At 37.1% G+C, this 19,296-nt stretch overlaps 1 protein-coding gene across 10 annotated transcripts in view; it reads left to right on the forward strand.

The window, feature by feature from the left end:
* Nucleotides 1-16,977, forward strand: part of mtmr3 (myotubularin related protein 3) — an 81,401-nt gene extending 64,424 nt beyond the window's left edge. For 6 of the 10 annotated variants that reach the window (XM_072247899.1, XM_072247898.1, XM_072247897.1 and 3 more), the window contains 4 exons: nucleotides 6,910-7,020; nucleotides 9,200-9,288; nucleotides 13,004-13,030; nucleotides 14,865-16,977. In XM_072247899.1, the coding sequence (XP_072104000.1) occupies nucleotides 6,910-7,020; nucleotides 9,200-9,288; nucleotides 13,004-13,030; nucleotides 14,865-15,036 (399 nt within the window). In that variant the 3' untranslated portion in view covers nucleotides 15,037-16,977. Of the gene's footprint in view, nucleotides 1-1,207; nucleotides 1,307-4,900; nucleotides 5,222-6,909; nucleotides 7,021-9,199; nucleotides 9,289-13,003; nucleotides 13,031-14,864 lie in introns of those variants that run through there. The other 4 variants (XM_072247901.1, XM_072247903.1, XR_011883721.1 and 1 more) reach the window with 3 other exon arrangements.
* Nucleotides 16,978-19,296: the final 2,319 nt, after the last annotated feature.

Below are 19,296 nucleotides of genomic sequence, written 5' to 3' on the forward strand. Positions count from 1 at the left end.
TGATTGTTACTGAAGCTTTTAGCATGCAGTTATTTTGCATTTTATTTTGAAAGCAAGTGAACACTTGCATTTGCACAGTATGGCTGCTATACTGCTCAAATTATGTGGTACCTGTTTAATTTGAGACCTTATATTTTCAGTTACTCACCAATGATTAGTTGGTATTACAAAGAATAGCATGAATCATGCGTAGTTTATGGCCCAATGGAGGCTATTTGATTTTCTATACCAGTTGACAAAATTGCCCAACCTGACTGTATCTTCTAGCAGTAGGTCCATGGATCCACAGATTGCAGCTCCTTAAGTAGGCATCCAAGTAATTTTTAAAATGTGATGCCTTTGTGTCTGCATTTCAGGCTCTGTCTTCCTTATCCTCAACTTCCTTTGGGTGGAAAAACTATTTTCTCATCTCCCTTCTGATCTTTTAGCCAATTACTTTAAAGTACTCTCTTTAGATTTTTCTTTTTACCTCACTGCCAAAGGAAATGGGTTTAATCTAAGTCCTTCATAACCTTAATGCAATTAACTGAAGTTTCTCCCATTCTACTCCATAAAGGAATCAGTCTCAGATTACCCAACTTTGAAATCAGAATCTTGAGAGCTATGTTCCTCAAGATGTCATATTACAAAATTGCTGTAAAGCATCAGACACAAGCTGTTGGCGAATGAAGCCAAGTTGATTCAAACAAGTATATCAGCTCTTTTATTAGTGAGTTTTATTTTTTTTTTAAGGTTACTGATCCCAATTTCAAAATTGTGAATGTTCTGAAATGTAATGTGATAATTGAATACCTTGAAGTTCATTGTTCTGAGCTTGACTTGTAAAATGACAAGAAGCTGGATTTAAGTTGCCATTTCTGGAGAATGGCGGAAGGTTCAACACACTAAATTTTTTTTTTAAACTACAATCTAAAAGAATTCCCAAGCAGAATTAATTTAGCTTCCATGAGAGATGGGAGCAAATTAGGCCATTCAGCCCATCGAGTCTGCTCTGCCATTCCATCATGGCTGATCCCAGATCTCGCTCAACCCCATACACGAGCCTTTTCGCCATATCATTGGATGCCCTGACTGATCAGGAAACGATCAACTTCCATCTTTTAAAATACCCACAGACTTGGCCTCCACCACAGTCTGTGGCAGAACATTCCACAGATTCACTACTCTCTGGCTTAAAAAAAATTCCTCCTTACCTCTGTTCTAACAGGTCACCCCTCAATTTTGAGGCTTTGCCGTCTAGCTCTGGGCACCCCACCATAGGAAGCATTCTCACCACGTCCACCCTATCTAGTCCTTTCAACATTCGGTAAGTTTCAATGAGATCCCCACGCGTTCTTCTAAATTCCAGTGAGTACAAGCCCAAAGTTGCCAAACATTCCTCATATGTTAACCCCTTCATTCTTGGAATCATCCTTGTGATCCTCCTCTGGATTCTCTCCAATGATAACATATCTTTTCTGAGATGTTGTACAACCATCTTTCAGCCACAATTCAGTGATGACCACAGCTTCATACCTGACAATCTGTAAAAAGTGCAACAAGATCATCCACCTTTTTTCTTGTACTCCATGGATTGAGATATAACACTTTGAGTACTGTATTTGTTACCCTTTATGATTCTGCACTGATACTCACCCTGCTGGCTGCAATTTTGTCCTATCATTTGCCTGCCCTTCCTGACAGTCTGACTTCATGCTATTTTTTTTAAACCATCCGCCCTATCCTGAGTCCCTTCACTCCGGTTCCCATCCCCCTGCACCAGCTTCTCAGCCACACATTTGTAGCAATCCAGAAATTACTACCCTGAAGTCCTGCATCTCAGCTTTCTGCCTAGCTCTCTAAATTCTCTCTTCAGGACCTCATTGCTTTTCCTTCCTAGGTCTTGGAATTAATATGTACCAAGACATCTGGCTGTTCTCCCTCCCCTCCCTCTCTCTCCCTCTCCCAAAATTCTGTGGACATGATCCACGATGTCCCCATCCCTGGCACCTGGGAGTCCCCATACCATGCGGGAGTCCCATTCGCATCTACAGAATGTCCTGTCTGTTCATCTAACGATTGAGACCCCTATCATTACTACTCCCCTCTCCTCCCTCATTCCCTTCTGCAGCACGGACCCATGCTCAATGCCAGTAACCTGGTCTCCATGGCATTCCCCTGGGAAGTCATCCCCTACAGTAAAGTAAAGGCATCCATTAGTCTTGCGAGACCATGGATCTGCGCCTGGAAAGTCTTCACCCTCCAGGGCGCAGGCCTGGGCAAGGTTGTATGGAAGATCAGCAGTTGCCCATGCTGCAAGTCTCCCCTCTCCATGACACCGATGTTGTTCAAGGGAAGGGCAAGAACCGATACAGCTTAGCACCAGTGTTATCGCAGAGCACTGTGTGGTTAAGTGCCTTGCTCAAGGACACAACACTCTGCCTTGGCTGGGGCTTGAACTCGCGACCTTCTGGTCGCTAGTCCAATGCCGTAACCACTTGGCCACGTGCCACAACAGTATCAAAAGCAGTATACTCATTGAGGGGAATGGCCACAGGGCACCTTCCCATTTTGCTCCTGACAGTCACCCAGCTACCTGCCTCCTACAACTTGGGGGTGACTCCGATCAGTGATCTCACTTCTCCAGATCCCTGACACTGTCTTCAAGGAGCTGCAGCTGGGTGTACTTCATGAAGGTGTAGTTCCCTGGGTGACTCTGGGTCTTGTGGGACTCCAACCTCTGGCATGAAGAACACACAGCTTCATTGGAATGTTACCATTTAAAACAGCCTGAAGTGAGTGTGTGTTCACTTGCTATGTTTTCAGTTTTGTTAAATCAGTTGCAGTACAGTGTATCTTTTAGAATTAATCGACAAGATCTGCAAAATTCCAAATTTTCAAGTATACAGTAATTCAAATATTTTTGGAACTAATGGTAATTTATGGTAGCATTTTGATTGGATGGTGCAATATGTATTGTTTTGTTGATTCTGGGTAATAATACTATTTCAGGTGAACGTTTTTTAAAAAAAAAAAATTGCAATGGCTGCAATCTCTAGTTATAATTTTGCATACTTTGAAACAAGCTACCGTGAACATTTTTGTGTGCAGTCATTAGAATCAAATGAGTAACTTGTCACTAATGCTAGTTTTGTACTAAATAACTTTGTCAAGCAATGACAAAGTTATTGTTATTGCATGACAAAGTTATATTCTACTGCAAGTTAAAATTTCAAAATAGGTAGTTATTCAATTTAGTATTTTTAGAGTCTAAGGATTGTTGTAGGTAGCTACTGACTCTGGAACTTTAGCAGGTTTTCTCAAAATACGATGACTACCTGTGGTAAAGTGTGCCATTAATTGCACATGTTATGTAAGGAAATGTGTGTCAATATTGCAAATATATGAAGATAAAGGCTATTTCATTCCTTTGACATTCAGCTGCTGTGGTCTAAAGGCAATAAATCATGCAAATCAGTGAGTATCGTGCAGAAAGTATTACTTCATTCTGCAGGAGTCCACTGTGCCATATGCTTTGGGGTCATCAAGGCAAAACAAGTGATGATTAAATATTTTATTGAGTAATGTAGGGATTAAACATTTTTACTGAACTTCAAAAACCAAGGCTATGTCCTGATGACCTAACTGTGCAATCCACAGCTTTACTGATACAGCACATAAATGGTGCAGGAGTAGACTAGGGGAAAATGATTGTCATCGTTTGATCAGATAATCAAGTCAAGTGAAGATAAAATCTACAAATGAATAACAAACTAAAGTGCATTAACATTAAATATTGTAAGGTATGGAACAGATTAACCAGTGATATTTCAAATATGATGTGACAGGAAATTCAGAAGCCAGATGCCCTGTTTCTCATCCTGACCATTCTTGTTTGTATACATTGTAGTTCCCTGTCCGATGGTAGGAGGTAGAGTATGCTGGATGGGTGGGGGTCCTTAGTATTACTAAGGGCCCTATGTATGCAGTGCTCCTGCTAAATAACTGAGGAGCAGGAGGAAAAGCAAGGAAGTAATTTGTGAAGTCCCTTCTTGGCTAGACTTTGGCACAATTCTATAATACCCGTAGATCTAACCTTAATTCTCCATTCACCAAAAATATCATCTCGCCACTTGTGCACATCCCTTGATGTCTGTACTGAGTGGTTGCTTTTGTTAGTGATCAGTGTTGCCATTGGAGCTGCAGTATGATGGTGGAAGATTCTGATCTGCTTGTGCTGTAATGAAAGCTCTGATAGGTAACTAAGAGCTAATGGAGAGTTGATGCTGGATGTCGTGCTATCTGATATTGCATGTAGGCTTTCTGGTAGTCCTGCTGTACATCATTGTGCATATCAGTCAGAAATTAAAACAAATGTTGAAATTGGAAATAAAATTCAAGAAATACTTAGCAGATGCGCAGCAGCAGTGGAAAGAGAAATGATCAACATTTGAGGTCAGTGACCTTTCATCATTTTTTTTCTTTCTTTAGCTGTTGCTTGACCTCTTTCCAGTAGTTTCATAAGCACAAGAGATGCTAGAAGTCTTGGCAACGCCCAGTTCTGGAGGAACTCGGCAAGTCAGACAGCATCTATGGAGGGGAATAAACAGTCAACGTTTCAGGCCAAGACCTTTCATCTGGACTGGAAAGGAAGGGGGCAGAAGCCAGAATCAGGTGGTGGAAGGAGGGGAAGGCAGTACAAGTTGGTGGGGGAAGATCAGTGGGCCAGGGGGAGGTGGGATAAAGGGAAAAGCTGGGAGGGGCTAAGTGGAAGAGGAAAACTTAAGAAGGAATCTAACTGGTGAGGACTGTTAACTATGGAAGAAAGGGAAGGTGAGGAAATCCAGACAGGTGATGAGCAGGTGAGATGGGAGGGGAATAAATTGCTAGAAGTTGAAGAAATTGAAATTTGTATCATCAGGTTGAAGGCTGCCCTGTTGAAGAAGCTATTGCTCCTCCATCCTCATGGCTGTAGAGGAGGCCGAAACACAGATCAGAATGGGGATGGAATATCAAACTGAAATGGATAGCCATTGGGAGATGCTCCCTTTTGCGGTGGACAGAATGAAAATGCTCAGTGAAGCAGGACCTCAATCTGCATTAAGTCGTACTGATATAGAGTAGGCCACACTGAGAGCACTGGATACAATAGATGACCCCAACAGACTCGCAGGTGAAGGCCAATATGGACAGTTGAGATCATGGCCAGCATGGACAAAGTGGGACATAACATCATGTTTCTGTATGTTTCTATGATTCACTTTTGCCTCCTACTGCTCACAAATTGTACATGCATGTTCAAAAACTAAGCTCAAGCCAACAATTTGGTAACAGAAACCAAGAAGTACTAAGGTTGTCTCCTGAATTGTCCCTATTACTAGGCACCGGCTGGATAGACCCTGAAAAGTGAAAAAAGATTCTTGTATCTCACTGATACTGAAATTCACCATCACCTATTGTACATCAGTTAAGTATTTGGTTATCTGAAGAAATGTGTTTGAAGTTTGATACTTGAAGCCTGGCACGAAAACTCATGATCTACGAGGAGCAGTGATCTTTACACTCCTATATGCTTCTGAGGTGTGAACTACCTCCAGCAGGTACTTGGAGGGACTAGAAAGTTAGTACCAATGTTCCTTTTGCAAAATCATCCAAATCCATTTACATAACACATGAATCAATATTGATATCCTTTCCCAGACTATCATGTCACTGCCATACGAACACCTGTCTCTAAAGGTGCACTGCTGCATACTCCAAGGCAAGAAAATATCAGGCAGATAAAGGAATATATCCTAGGAAGCTCTCAAAGCCTCCTTGTGGAAACCTAATGCAATATTCACACTGACATGGAAATCAGTGACCCATGACTGCTCAAGATGGAGGAAGAGCATTCAGGATGGCACCAAGAACCTTTAGTCCCTTCACTAGAAGCCCTCTGAGGTTGAGAGTAAATGGTGGAACAACTACACAGCCTTTGAAACCACCCTTCAAGCACTTGGCCTCATCTGTGAGAGAGTGGACAACAGCTTAGCTTTATTACTTCAACTTAACTGCAAAACACTGAAGAATGAGGAGAACTTATGGATCTGCTTTTGCACAAACTTTACTTTAGTGACTTGAGTATGTTGCCCTGTCATTTCATTCAAACATTGTCCCATTAGCACGATTAGATCAAGCTGGGAAAGTGAGTTCTGGACAAGTTGATGGGATTTCTGAAAAGATGAACAGAGAAATAAGAAATTTGTTTTTCGTTGTAGGAATAAAATACCTCATCATAACTTATACTTTATTGTCGCCAAACAGTTGATACTAGAACGTACAATCATCACAGTGATATTTGATTCTGCGCTTCCTGGATTACAAATTGATAGTAAATATTAAAATTTTAGATTATAAATCATAAATAGAAAATAGAATATAATTTGAAGTTACTATTACAAATGTTTATTCTACACTTCATTTTTTGTAATCAGTCTCATCTACATAGACTGGAAAAAAAATCATACAAAGTATCTGAGCAGCTATCGTAGATTATAGCAATCAATCAGAATCCAAAAGGGATGCAATTATTTTTCAACAGAAAAGTTGAAATGTTGGCCAACTATTATCAAAACTTTGTAACAAAGCAAATTGTATTCCAGCAAACTTCTAACAACTTTCCAGAAAAGACTCGAGACTTGTTTATTAACTAACAAGATGTGTGATTTCATGCAGAAAGAACTGAACAGGCGCCAAAACGTCTGCTTCTGAACATTCTTTGAATCTCCAAATTTGTGCCACACCCAGAACATTACCTAATTTATTTTTATGCACGTTTCACAAGCACATAGGAATAAAATTGTTCACTGAATATGTTCATGATAATACAATGCACTGGGTACGTATTTATGATTTTGAAATAGTTTGTTATATCTTTTTTATAATTAGACCTCTATCCCAGACTCGGAGAGCAATGTCGATCATAATTGTTTATCTCGCTGTAGCACGGAAATATTCTCTGAAACTAGTTGGGAACAAGTGGATAAACAGGACGCAGAGGTGAGAAATACAGCTTCAACAAAAGCTAGGAATAGTGCAGAAATTTAAAAGTGAATTCATGTCAAAACGTACTGTTTTAAATGTCACTTGAGGGGGGAAAAATACGAACACCATGTCTTTTCATGTGATGCAGAGAAAATCCAAATCGTGGCCATGTTGGTCATTAGATATGGGTGGTGGCCAATGTAAAAATTAAGGAAAATTTTGAATATGAACTTTTCAAGATTGAGGAACTGTGGGTAGTATTAGTAATCTAGTCTATTAAATATTAAGAGTTTGAGAACTATTACAGAAGTTAAAGAAGAAAGAATAGTCTACAAGAGAATGAGTGGTCAAGAAATCGATGAAAAGAGTGAATTAAGGAAAAAGTGACAAAGGCCAGGGAAAGCTATTTGCAGCAGAAGAATACTATCTGCCAGCTTAAGAAATTGTGCAAAGAAGACAACAGAAGTCAATTTTAGGACGATTGTGAAGTTAATTTGATTTCAAAGTTTACTCACATCAGCTGTACCAAATTATTTATTGACTGGTTTGAGAAGTTGACAGTGAAGTCACAATATAACGATGGGTGAGAGCTTGGATACTTTCCTGAGATAAGGCTATTAGCCCCACACTCTCACTGGATGAATTTTAAAAGGGGTAATATTCACATTCAGACTGATGGGCGTTCCTGGAAAGAAAGATGATCTCATTGCATTTAAGCTTCAACTAATGAATTATACTGTGAACGACATTATGGTAGGTCTTTAACTTGGATGTTACTGTCAATGTATGATGAGTGGTTTATTGTTATCTTGATCAAATGCACTTTCTCATAATGCCTATTAGAACACACAATTTCTCATCTAAGCCAGATAGTTGGATGACAGTGTTTTGCCATTACGGTCATTTCTAAGTATATTCAGTTTGCATTTGAATCTTGTAATGCAATATTTAGTATAGTGTTCACATTAATGCAATTTGATAAATATAGTGGGTTTCAGTTAATTGGGACATATTGGGAAGTACATTTTGGCCCAATTAAGCAGCTGCCTCAGCCAAAGTTTCATGAATCTTTAAGAAGATATATTTTTCTAAAAAATGCAAACTACCATTTAAATGAACAAAATCAGCACAGACATCTAGTATAGATAATGAACTGCCTTCATACAATGTTTTTGTTGACTGACTGTATTCTCCATCTTCTTTTTCATTATAACATTCAGGATGATTGTCAATACCTTCAAATTCTTTGTAGTTCCTAACTTGTTGAAGTAGTGAAGTTTTCATTTTCACTCCTGGCCATTTCTGGCATCTCCATGCCCAAATGCTTGAAACTGCAGTGAACAAAACAGTTCTGAATTGTCTTGCTGCTTATTTCTCACCACTATTGCTGACAAAAATAAGTTTTTTTAACACAAGCACATGCAATTGACACTAGTTAATACTGTTTACACAAAGCGCTGTGAAGTGTAATGGCCACAGAAGTGCATGTGCAAGACTCTAGTTAGAAACTGTTCAGCAACACAGTCTCCTGTCCTAATTAAGCGGCATTGTGTTCCAAATAAAGGGAATCACAGCTATTTTCTCACTTAGTTTTTGTTCTTTGAGTTATCCCAAATAAGCGATTCCCCAATTAACCAGAATCTACTATACTGGCTCTCTATGGACAGGTTTAGAATGAAAGTTGTGTGCCAAATGTGACAGTGTTATGTTTAGCTTAGTGGCATAAATAACAGTTCAGACTAATGATTAGTTATAACCAAGCATGACCTGTCATTGCTTTATGTTGCCTGAAATTTTCTATCATTATCAATTTATTTTTTTGATTTCTGCTTTTCCTTTATAACTCGTGTTCTTTCCTCACTTTTACTTTTGTGTAACTTTTTAAAAAAAATCTTTGTTTCCTAATTATCTGTCTTTTAAGTTAACATTATAATGAAAGATAATCTTGGTTGATGTTCACTTTTTTTGTTTGGAAATTTGAATGCCAATACCATTGAATATCCATTGCATGTTCATAGATTTTTAATTGTATTTGATGGACAATATTCAGTTTTTTCACAATACAGATTGTACAATAATTTATGAGGTAAAGAAAGTGAGAAACTAAAACCAAAAAAGCATTTAAAACTTGAAAATTTGAATGCAATTGTTATGTTGGATTGTGCTTTCTTCGATTCACAATGTCTCTTTCTAGGTAACTCGATGGTATCCTGATCATTTGGCTTCTCAGTGCTATGGATGTGAAAGTAGATTCTGGCTAGCTAGCAGGAGACACCATTGCAGGTACTATGCTGCAAAAAAATGAGTAACTAAATGTTTTCTTTTGCTTGGTCTTACTTTTTTACAAAACCTGTTTGTTCTGTGTGAGCATGTATGTAACTAATACTGAACAAATTTCAAGAAATTCTTTAACTTTTGCATGTTCATAGAAGTCCACTGAAAATTGGCACCAATTGAAAATATTAGTTTCCAAAGATTTTGTAATTGTACTATTTACAACCAGCAGACATTTTTTTTGATAAATTTCACGCTCTTATTTTTTTTGTAATTGGCTATTATTTCCTTCGTTTTAATAAAGATTAGGACTTTTCCAACTGGCATAATTTTTCTTATTCGGGTGATATTAAAGTTTGGGAGTAATATTATTGATCCTTTATACATTTCGTTTTCATCATTACAGATTTCCACATTGTTTTAATAGCATAGTTACCACATTTTCCCCAAAACAATAATTGTCTTTACTAGGCATAATGTGATTGGAGGGAACCTGTTCAAAATATTATCATCATGAAGTTACAAAACTGCCTACTTCAAAGTTCAAACATCCCACACTACTGTAAAGTTGTGAACTGAATCAATGACTGAGTTCTGACTTTCTCCTGAAACTTGCCCTTTATAGATTTTCACGCCCTAGCTGCATGCCTGCATGTACACTTTACACACATACCATGCTGTGTTTGAAAGCAAAACAAACTGTAAAAGGAACTGCATGAATGGGGAGTGGGGTGGTGGTGGAAGAATTTGCCATGTTTTGGATCAAGACCTTTCATCAGGGTTGAGAGTGGAGAGCAAAGATAGCTGGTATAGAGGGGGAGGAGTGAGACAGGAGCCCTTCATCCCTCAGCCCTCCTCATTCTACCTATCGTCTACAGACCAATCTCTCATCCCTACCCTCTCTATACCAGTTGCCTTCCCTCTCCACTCCCAAACCTGGTGCAGAATCTTAACTCAAAGATCAACAATTATCTTGCTTTCACAGATGCTGCTTAACCTACTGAATTGCTCCAGCAGTATTTTTTTATTATTATTGCTCCAGATACCAGCATCTGCAGTCTCTTGTGTCTACTGCAGGAGTTCCCAATCTTTTTTATGCCATGGACCAATGCCATTAAACAAAGGGCCTGTGGACCCCTGGTTGGGAACCCCTGGCACCAGCTTGACAGGACGCAATTGCATTTGTCCCCCTCTACTTGAACTGTAATATTTTATTCTGATTGAATAGTTCAGTGCTGCTTAGAAAGATTGGTTATTAAATATTGTAGAGTTGCAAGATCTATGGTCACTGCAGATTGATTGTACTTCTGCATCTTGATGCATTGTGGTTAGTATAATTTTACATTTGCTTTGAGTTGAGACATTAGTATAGTGAGTGATACTATAGTCTGTGAGCTAGTCTGCTGAAGTATTAAGAATAGGTTTGAAATGAGTGATAACTGTAAATCAGTTCTCTTCTATCACTGAACTGAGGGACAGTGAGAAACAATGGTGTGTACCAGCAGTAAGTTGTAATGCCGATGGCACACGCTGGGGAAAGATGCTTGTTCTTGTAATACATTGAATGAGATGATACTTCAATCTAGTTCTTGCTATCTGTTATGTTCATATTTCTGTTACTCATCGAGTGGCTGACAGTCTGACAGGAAATCATGTGAATGCCCCTTCTGATATCCATGTTTTGCCAACAAAACGAATGGCCAGTCCTTTCCGCCAGGGGGTGGGGGTTGGGTTTGCACAGTATAATGATGAGAGTCAAGGTACCACTTGCATAGTAATAGTCTTTAGTTTGGTAAAGTGTCATCATTTTACATGCTACAGAAGAATGTTGTTACTCATTTTGATGCTTAGAGAATATCCAAAAATGCTTCAAGCCTTTTAAGTACTTGTACAGTATAGTCAAAATGATAAAATGGGAAATGCAGACAGAATTTCCATTTTCTACTTTAATCAAGAACTTGATTACTTGTGCCATCAAAGAAATGGTTTTAAAGGATGGGAGAGATTTGGGAAGTTTTAAAATTTGATTACTTCTATGTTCTCTAGGGTCTCTAAAGAATAGGTTTTTTTGCTTAAGGAAGGATGTAAATGTATGAAAGTTTATTGCACTGATAGTTGGAGTGGACATGCTGTCTTTTGAGGACAGGTTGGATGGACCAGAAATGTATCAATTGGTGCTTAGAGGATGCAGAGAGAATATTTCCTCTCGTGAGAACATCTAAAACAGGGTCACTGTTCAAAAATGGCAGTGAGGCTGTATTTGGAAATCTTTTTCGAATGGTAGGGGAAGCAAAACCTTTCAATGCTTGAGGTACAGGGAGATAGATTCTTAAAAAGCAGGGAGGTGGAACGTTACTGGGGTAAGTGGCAATAATTCAAGATTGTTTAATGTCATTTCTGTACAAAAGTGTAAAGAGACCGATAATTGTTCTGGATCCAGTGAAGCACAAAAAACCCCACAAAAGATAAAGAACTCAATAATAAAACAACACATGTACAGGTAAATATCTTCTTACATTGATTGTATGTTCATAAAGTGACGTTAGGCTGTACATAAGGTGACTGACAGTGAAATAGTGGTGCTGGAGTTAATGGAGGTGGAGATGCTGGAGATTCCAGTCAGATCAGTATGATCTCACTGAATTACTGAGCAGGTTCATGGGACTGTGTTATAGTACTACACAATTTCTGTGCAAGTTTCAAAACTCATTTTGGCACCTTCCATTTTTTTGCATCTTTACTATTTTCCTCCAATGCCGCTTCAACTAATCCCCCATTCTTCTGTCAGTAAGACATGCTTTCTGTGATATCATAAGATATAGGAGCAGAATTATTTGATCTGTTGAGTATTTCCACCAATCATGGATGATTTCCTTCAACCCCATTTTCTAGCCTTCTCAGAACCTTTAACCCCCTTACCAGTCAAGAACCTAGCGATCCCTGCCTTCTATAACACTCATTGTCTTGGCGTCAATAGCTCTGAATTTTCACAAGATTCACTACCTTCTGCCTAAAGAAATTCCACCTCACCTCAGTTCTAAAGGATTATCCTTTTTATTTTGAGGCTGTGCTCTTGATTCCTTGCTATTCCTCCTATTGGAAACATCCTCATCACGTCCATTCTGTACAGGTCTTTCATTGTCCGGTACTTTTCCTTCCATAACAATCAACCATAATATTGCTGCGGCAACCTGCTCAATTTTGAAATCTCAGGCATTCTGATCATTGCCAACTTGTGTAAGACTTATCTTAATTTACCTTCCAAATCTTTTCCATCATGAGGACTTGCACTAATCCTTTCATATCTCCACCAACTTATGATATTCTCCATCATTCTTGTCTGTTCCACTAATGTTGATATTTTACAGCTGCTCAACACCTCAAACCCTTTTCACTTTTCTGATTCCTGCCTTTAAACCCTTTTCGATGTCTAAGTTTCAAACATGACTCCCCACCCATGGTGAGTGAACTTGTAGTTATGCTTTATACAGCACATTGTAATGCTTTCTTCATTTAAAAAGATCGCAAGAATGTTGCTTAATAGAATTAATTTCATCTCTAAGATTGACATTGTTGTTAACATATGGAATTATTTCAAGTATACATCTCTCATTGTAAGGTTGCTGCATGTGTTTTTCATTTGTTTGTATCCCCTGCTGTTGCCCTGCTGATTTACACTTTTCCTTAGCTAGTTTCCCTCTGAGCTCTTTTTTCCGTCTTGCAGGGACAGGGAGCCTGTTGATGACAAATGGTGAGCATTTTCAACAGTCTTCTCTGTCTCTTGTTTGTCTTCATTCCTGATGATATTTATTTTAAAACATTTATTTGTGCCTTATTAACTGAACATCTCAAACAATTGGTTCTTGTTGATTGTACATTGATTAAATTCAAATTAGATTTTCCAAAAGAAATGTACAGTCTGTTTTATAGGCCATCTAGCCACACCACAGCTGAAAAAATTTTTAATTTGCTGCCCAGTAACACCTATGTTTATTACTTCTCCTGTTTGCACATATTTAATTGCATTGATAGAAACCTTGTCAATAGTTTTCAGTTTTTAAGTTTTGGATATGTATAAGATTTTGCCATTTCATCACATTGTGCTTTTAATCAGCTTGACAACCAAGTTTATGTGACGTAAAGACTTCTGCCACTAATTAAAACTTGGTTTATCTATACACAATCTGAATATGATCTTTTTTAAACTATTTTTGCACTTTTCCCAAGAATTGAGATTTAATTAAAAAGCTACAGTAACCTGTTCACTGGCAAAATATCGTTTAATCTCACTCTTTTGTCTGTCTTTAAAATATTAATTTTCTGCTGTGTATTTTTAAGAAAGCTGCTGAATATTGGTGGACTGCATGTTAGTCTTGTAAATCTTTTATTTGCTGGTTGTCTTTATTGTAGAGAAACCATAATTGCCATAAAATTGGTATTGTAAGCCAGATGCACTGTGAGCTTCATTTGTCAACTGACCTAATAATCATGTTTATGCTCACCCCCTGATACCTTTAGTAGTGAAAACTTAAGACTCGTTTTCTTAAACTGTTTCAAATATTAAAATGCTGTAGGGTAATCATCCAATGTAAATTATGTGCAAGATTTATACTGAAAACATCATTAAACATGAATTAGTTAAACACAACTGTTTCATGAGTTTCCATGGAACATTTGGGAAACTTTGGATTCCAATTAAAACAAATTAAGCTTTTTTTTAAATGCAATATTATTTCAGTAGTTAATATGAAGTATACAGCACAAAATAGATCAGACTTTTTGAGAAGTAAGCTCATCAGATAAATTAATGAAAATAGATTCTAGAACATTACTCAAGCTTTTGATCTGAACTGTTAATTCAATTGTATTATGGACATCTGATTTGGGATTTATAAATTGAAAATTACATTATTTGGCCATTTTTTCTCAATTTAAAGCAAAATCAAAACCCTACAGGGAAATTTTACATCTTTATGACAATAGGTTCCCTCAATAGATTCCTGTGATTTCTTCAGACTAAGTTTGCAGATGTGTAAATAGGAGAGTATATAATCCTGTGACGTTTGAACTATTCATTAGAATGGAAAAGGTGAGAGTTCTCAGTAGAAATTTTTTTTCTGGATTGGATTCATTCAGTTTCTAATTATTAAAAACATTTTTTCATCTTGAGCTAACAGCTATGCAAGGGTTTCAACTTAGGTGAAAACAAGTATTTTTTCATTGAAATAACTTTGAATTTTTAAAGAATATAATTTCACTTGAGACAGTTTGTCCTTCAGTTTTTTAAAATTTTGCATAAATGCTACTAATTGAAAATTTAAATACTTGGCAGAAATTCAACATTGATGTTTTTATTGTAATATAGTGGTTGGGTATATGTTGATTGCAAATTTATTATTGAAAATAGAATTCAGTGTGCAGCCACTACTTCATGTACATAGAGCAAGTAACCAAAGGGAAATGTTTTCCTTTTTTTAAGAAGCTGAATTTATCAGTATTTGTCTCAAGTAACTTTAATGTTGATTATAGATTGATGAAACAAGATTTTAATTATCAATCTGCCCATTTGTTTTTTTCCCCAAAAGGAATTGTGGGAATGTATTTTGCTCAAGTTGTTGCAATCAGAAGATCCCAGTGCCGAGTCAACAACTTTTTGAGCCTAGCCGTGTCTGTAAATCCTGCTACAGCAGTCTACAGCCCAGTGGGTCTACCCTGGAGATAGAACTGGACAAACCCATTGCAGCTTCTTCAAACTAAAGGCAATGCCTTTCTTCCCGGAAACACGCACATTATGGGATGGTGTACAAGAAGCCAAGCTCTTGGTATAATTGTGCACTTAAGATGGAACTGAATGCACATTATAGCTTGGAAGTTCGAACAGGATGTGGTGGATGCAGACATATTTAGATAGAGTAACTTAAAGCTGTTTGAAAGTTTATTTACAGTGACTTGTGACTGGAATAGAATGGGCAGTGCAGTATATTACTGTATTAACCAAAGGCCTTAGACCTGCAGAAGTGATAAACAAATTTTGATGGAAGATTGCATTGTCGCACTACTCCTCCTACATAAGTAATTGAATATGTAAAATCTTAATATGGATCAGTGTTAATTATGTTCCTTTTTATTTACTAAATTGATTTTTGGCATGTACAGAAAGTATTATAAATGCCCTCGAGTTGCAGCAAAATGACTTTATGGTGAACTGATGGGCACTGAAGGAATGAAATATTTTAAGCTTTGTTTACACAATGTTTTGTAAGCTCAAATGTTTTTGTCTTCTATTTGGAACAGGATTTCTTTTGAGCTTGGTGAATTGACCTCTTTCTGCTGTGATTCTGAAATGCAAATGAAGGTTAGAGGAAGTCAAGAAATGAGAAGTTCTGGATAGGTGCCATTGTTTATGATACGGGTTTCTGGGATTGTGTTTTAAAAGCATATTTGACATTCACTTTCATTTCATTTTCTTCATGTAAGCACTTTTTTAAAATTTCACTCTTTGTAAATAAAGAGGACAAAATGCTGTTGCTAGCTACATAAGCACTCTTTCCTAAAAGATTTAAGTGCTCCTTGCCCCACCATGAAGAAATGTTTTTTCCCGGTTTTGTTTTAGAAGTGCATCAAGTGCTGTAGGCATTTTAGAGAGGATGTAAAGAAAATTTAAAGTTTGGCATTTGTATGAAGCTTATGCTAACTCTCAACAATTTTATTACTTTATTATTAATAGATGAGCAGTGTTTAATATAAAATAAAATTGGGCCAGTGGATATACAGGTAAAAACACCAAGTGCTTTTCCCCACTTGACATTGAAGTTTAACTTCATTGTTTATTAATAATGTGCTGTAAGGTATCAATTAATCCAACACTTTCCCCTCCTTTTTGCTCTCAAGTTGTAAACAGCCAATCATTGCAGCACAATTAGGATTTGCAAAATGTATTTGTATCAGGCATTGTTTCCCTAATAAGAGGTATGGGTGATAAGTCCATTGTAGGGACGTCGTTGAAACTGCTGTTTGTAACAAACAGGAAAGAACTGTTCCAACTCTCTAAATTCAAATTGCATCCAAGTAATTTACTGGTGCTGTTTTTGATTTATTCTGGAATTACTTTGTTTATTTTTTTAAAGTGACTAAAAAAATTCCATAAACCAGATTAGAAATTTCCTGGTAACAAAACTAACTATAGTTCACATTACCAACTGGTTCAATAAAAAGCTGATGTAAGAAACTGCACTTTATCAGTACATTAGTTGCTTAGTATAATTCCATTTTACAGTCTGTAAATTTTTTTTTATTGAACTTGAAATTCAGAATCCACCTCATCCTGGTGCTTGATTTCACAGAAGTTGAGGTGTGTCGAGTACACACAGTAACATCGTTTTGGGGTTTGGAACTAAAGTTAAAATGCTGCTAAACATATTTTGAACAGTCTGGTCATTTCTCCTCCCCACCCCCCCAATCATCTTTGTTTAAGTGACTGTTATCCTTTCGTGGTAATGGTAGACACTTCTGATTGTACACTCAAGTGGAATTTGTAAAGTAGCACTTAAAGCCAGACTTTAATTGCTTTAAGAATTGATGCCACAAAGCTGAGTGTGGAAACTGTAGTGCTTACCTGTTTGTAAGCTTTCATGGCATATACTCTTCTGTAGCCTCAGAATGATTTATTTAAATCTAAATAAATTTGTCATTTTCATATATTGTGTTTTATCTTAAATTTGAATGACCGATTTTATTGCATATTCATTACAAGTTGACTAAAGAGGGGGTCACTTTAATTTTCATATCAACACAATAGTTCAGTGATGTACTGTCTACTAAATGAATGATGTATTTGGATATAAATAGAGATCTTCAGTAGTTTGAAATCTGTCATGCATTTAGAAGGGTGAACTTTTTAAATTTTGTGCATTAGTTGGTCTCCTTAAGCAATTTAACTAAATCTGTAGTCATACATTTCTCTTACATTTTTGTTGGGAAAGGAGAAGTGTAGAAATAATTTTTAAATATTAGAAATCCCCATTTGCTACCTTTCCCATTGAAATGCCTGGTTCACTGTGTAACAACATTTCAGATTACAATCATTGCAAGAAGATACTGAGATCCCAGGTAATATTGAGACTGTCTTTATAAACATTGGTTAAAATCAACGCTGTACCCTGCTGGAAGTTTATTTGTCATGTATGCCAGGAAAGCACTTTATCCTTTTTCACTATTTTTATTCCTATACAGAATTTTGCTCCTTCCAGTATTTATCCAGTTTTATTTTCACTATTCCCAGCCATATATATTGTATATTTGGGTGAATAAACATTTTATTGCCTTTCCACCTTCCATCAGAGACTGTTCAGATTAAGATTTTGTCTCGGCAAATTCCTGGCTGCAATAATTAAGGTATTCGGTGCATTGTTCAGTCTTGCAACTGTTCGAAGATGTTTTCACTTGACTGTTGGAATGAAATAATAAGGACTTGCCAACAATTAGAATATCTGATCACTTGACATTACTGTGGCAAGATAAATTTTACATAAATATTACATTCTGGACAATGGAAATAAAACCAGAAATTTTGGGAAGGAAGTTTACTTGTCAGGAAAATTATCTTCCATCAAAATGGGCATAAATAAAAATATTGAAGTTGTGTTGCTGAGAAAGAAAGGGACAATGGAGGTCTGTGGAAGCATAAGAGATAATTTGCCAGAAAGGGATGACAATTACATCTTGAGGGGGTGGGGGGAGCGGTGCGAATATACAGTGAAGGGTTAAAAATAAGAAAAGTCAGTCTAATGCATCTTTTAATGCAGAATAATCATCTGAAATCATGAATGGATGGTGATTATCTGAAATTGGATCGAACATCGAAGGGGCTTTACTCTTTGGAGAGGAGGAGGATGAGAGGAGACATGATAGAGATACACAAGATATTAAGAGGAATAAATAGAATGAACATTCAGCACCACTTCCCCAGGGCAACACTGCTCAATACAAGAGGACATGGCTCTAAGGTAAGGGGTGGAAAATTCAAGGGGGATATTAGAGGAAGGTTTTTTACTCAGTGACTGGTGTGTGGAATGCACTGCCTGAGTCCGTGATGGAGGCAGATACACTAGTGAAATTTAAGAGACTACTAGACAGGTATATGGAGGAATTTAAGGTGGGGGGGGGTTATATGGGAGGCAGGGTTTAAGAGTCGGCACAACCTTATGGACCGAAGGGCCTGTGCTGTGCTGTACTATTCTATGTTCTATCAAGTTCAATGTAAAGCTATTGGAAAATGAACTAGTTTGACTTGCTGCAATGAAACTTGATGCCTGTGCTGGAGGGTAGTGTGATGTGGATAATTGAGGCAGATTCAATAATTCAACAATAATTAACCAACTGCATTTACTAAAATATTAGATTTTTGAATTTCAATAATTTACAAGCATTAAATAAAATTTGAAGGTAGCATTATTTATTGAGCTATTTTAATGAAGTATGATCTATTATTGTCAAAGTGGAGCCATTTTTCAAAGGAAGCCTGATTTTGGAAATGGGCAGATTTTAAAAATCGTGCATCGGCACAGGCGGTGGGAAAGGGAAAAGTATTCGTTAAGTTCAGAAGCATCTTTGGGGGAGCGGGGAGGGAGAACAGCATTTCAGCTCAATTTGCCTCTTTTGCAACATTTTTTCCTGCATTTTTCCGAACATTTCATTTGAAATTTGCAACATTGTTACAAAAAAGTAATGCATGATTAGGTTAAGTGCTTGGTCTGTTAAGATTTTGTTTAATTGCAAATGCATCTTGAAGTTTATTTTGTAAACAGAAACTAGAATGTTGGACAACCTGCCGCTGACATTTCCAATTACTTCCCATGCAACCATTTCTATTCAATCATTTATAGCTGGCATTTCTATATAATCCTTCCAAGTGCTGACGGATGAGAGAGATTTAAATAGTGTTCGCCCCTTAGAACTTTGTTATTAGTAAATATTAGTTGTTCTAATATACTGCGTGGAGTCTCAATTACCACCTTG

Source organism: Mobula birostris, chromosome 31, assembly GCF_030028105.1.
Source record: "Mobula birostris isolate sMobBir1 chromosome 31, sMobBir1.hap1, whole genome shotgun sequence".
NCBI classification, from domain to species: Eukaryota; Metazoa; Chordata; class Chondrichthyes; order Myliobatiformes; family Myliobatidae; genus Mobula; species Mobula birostris.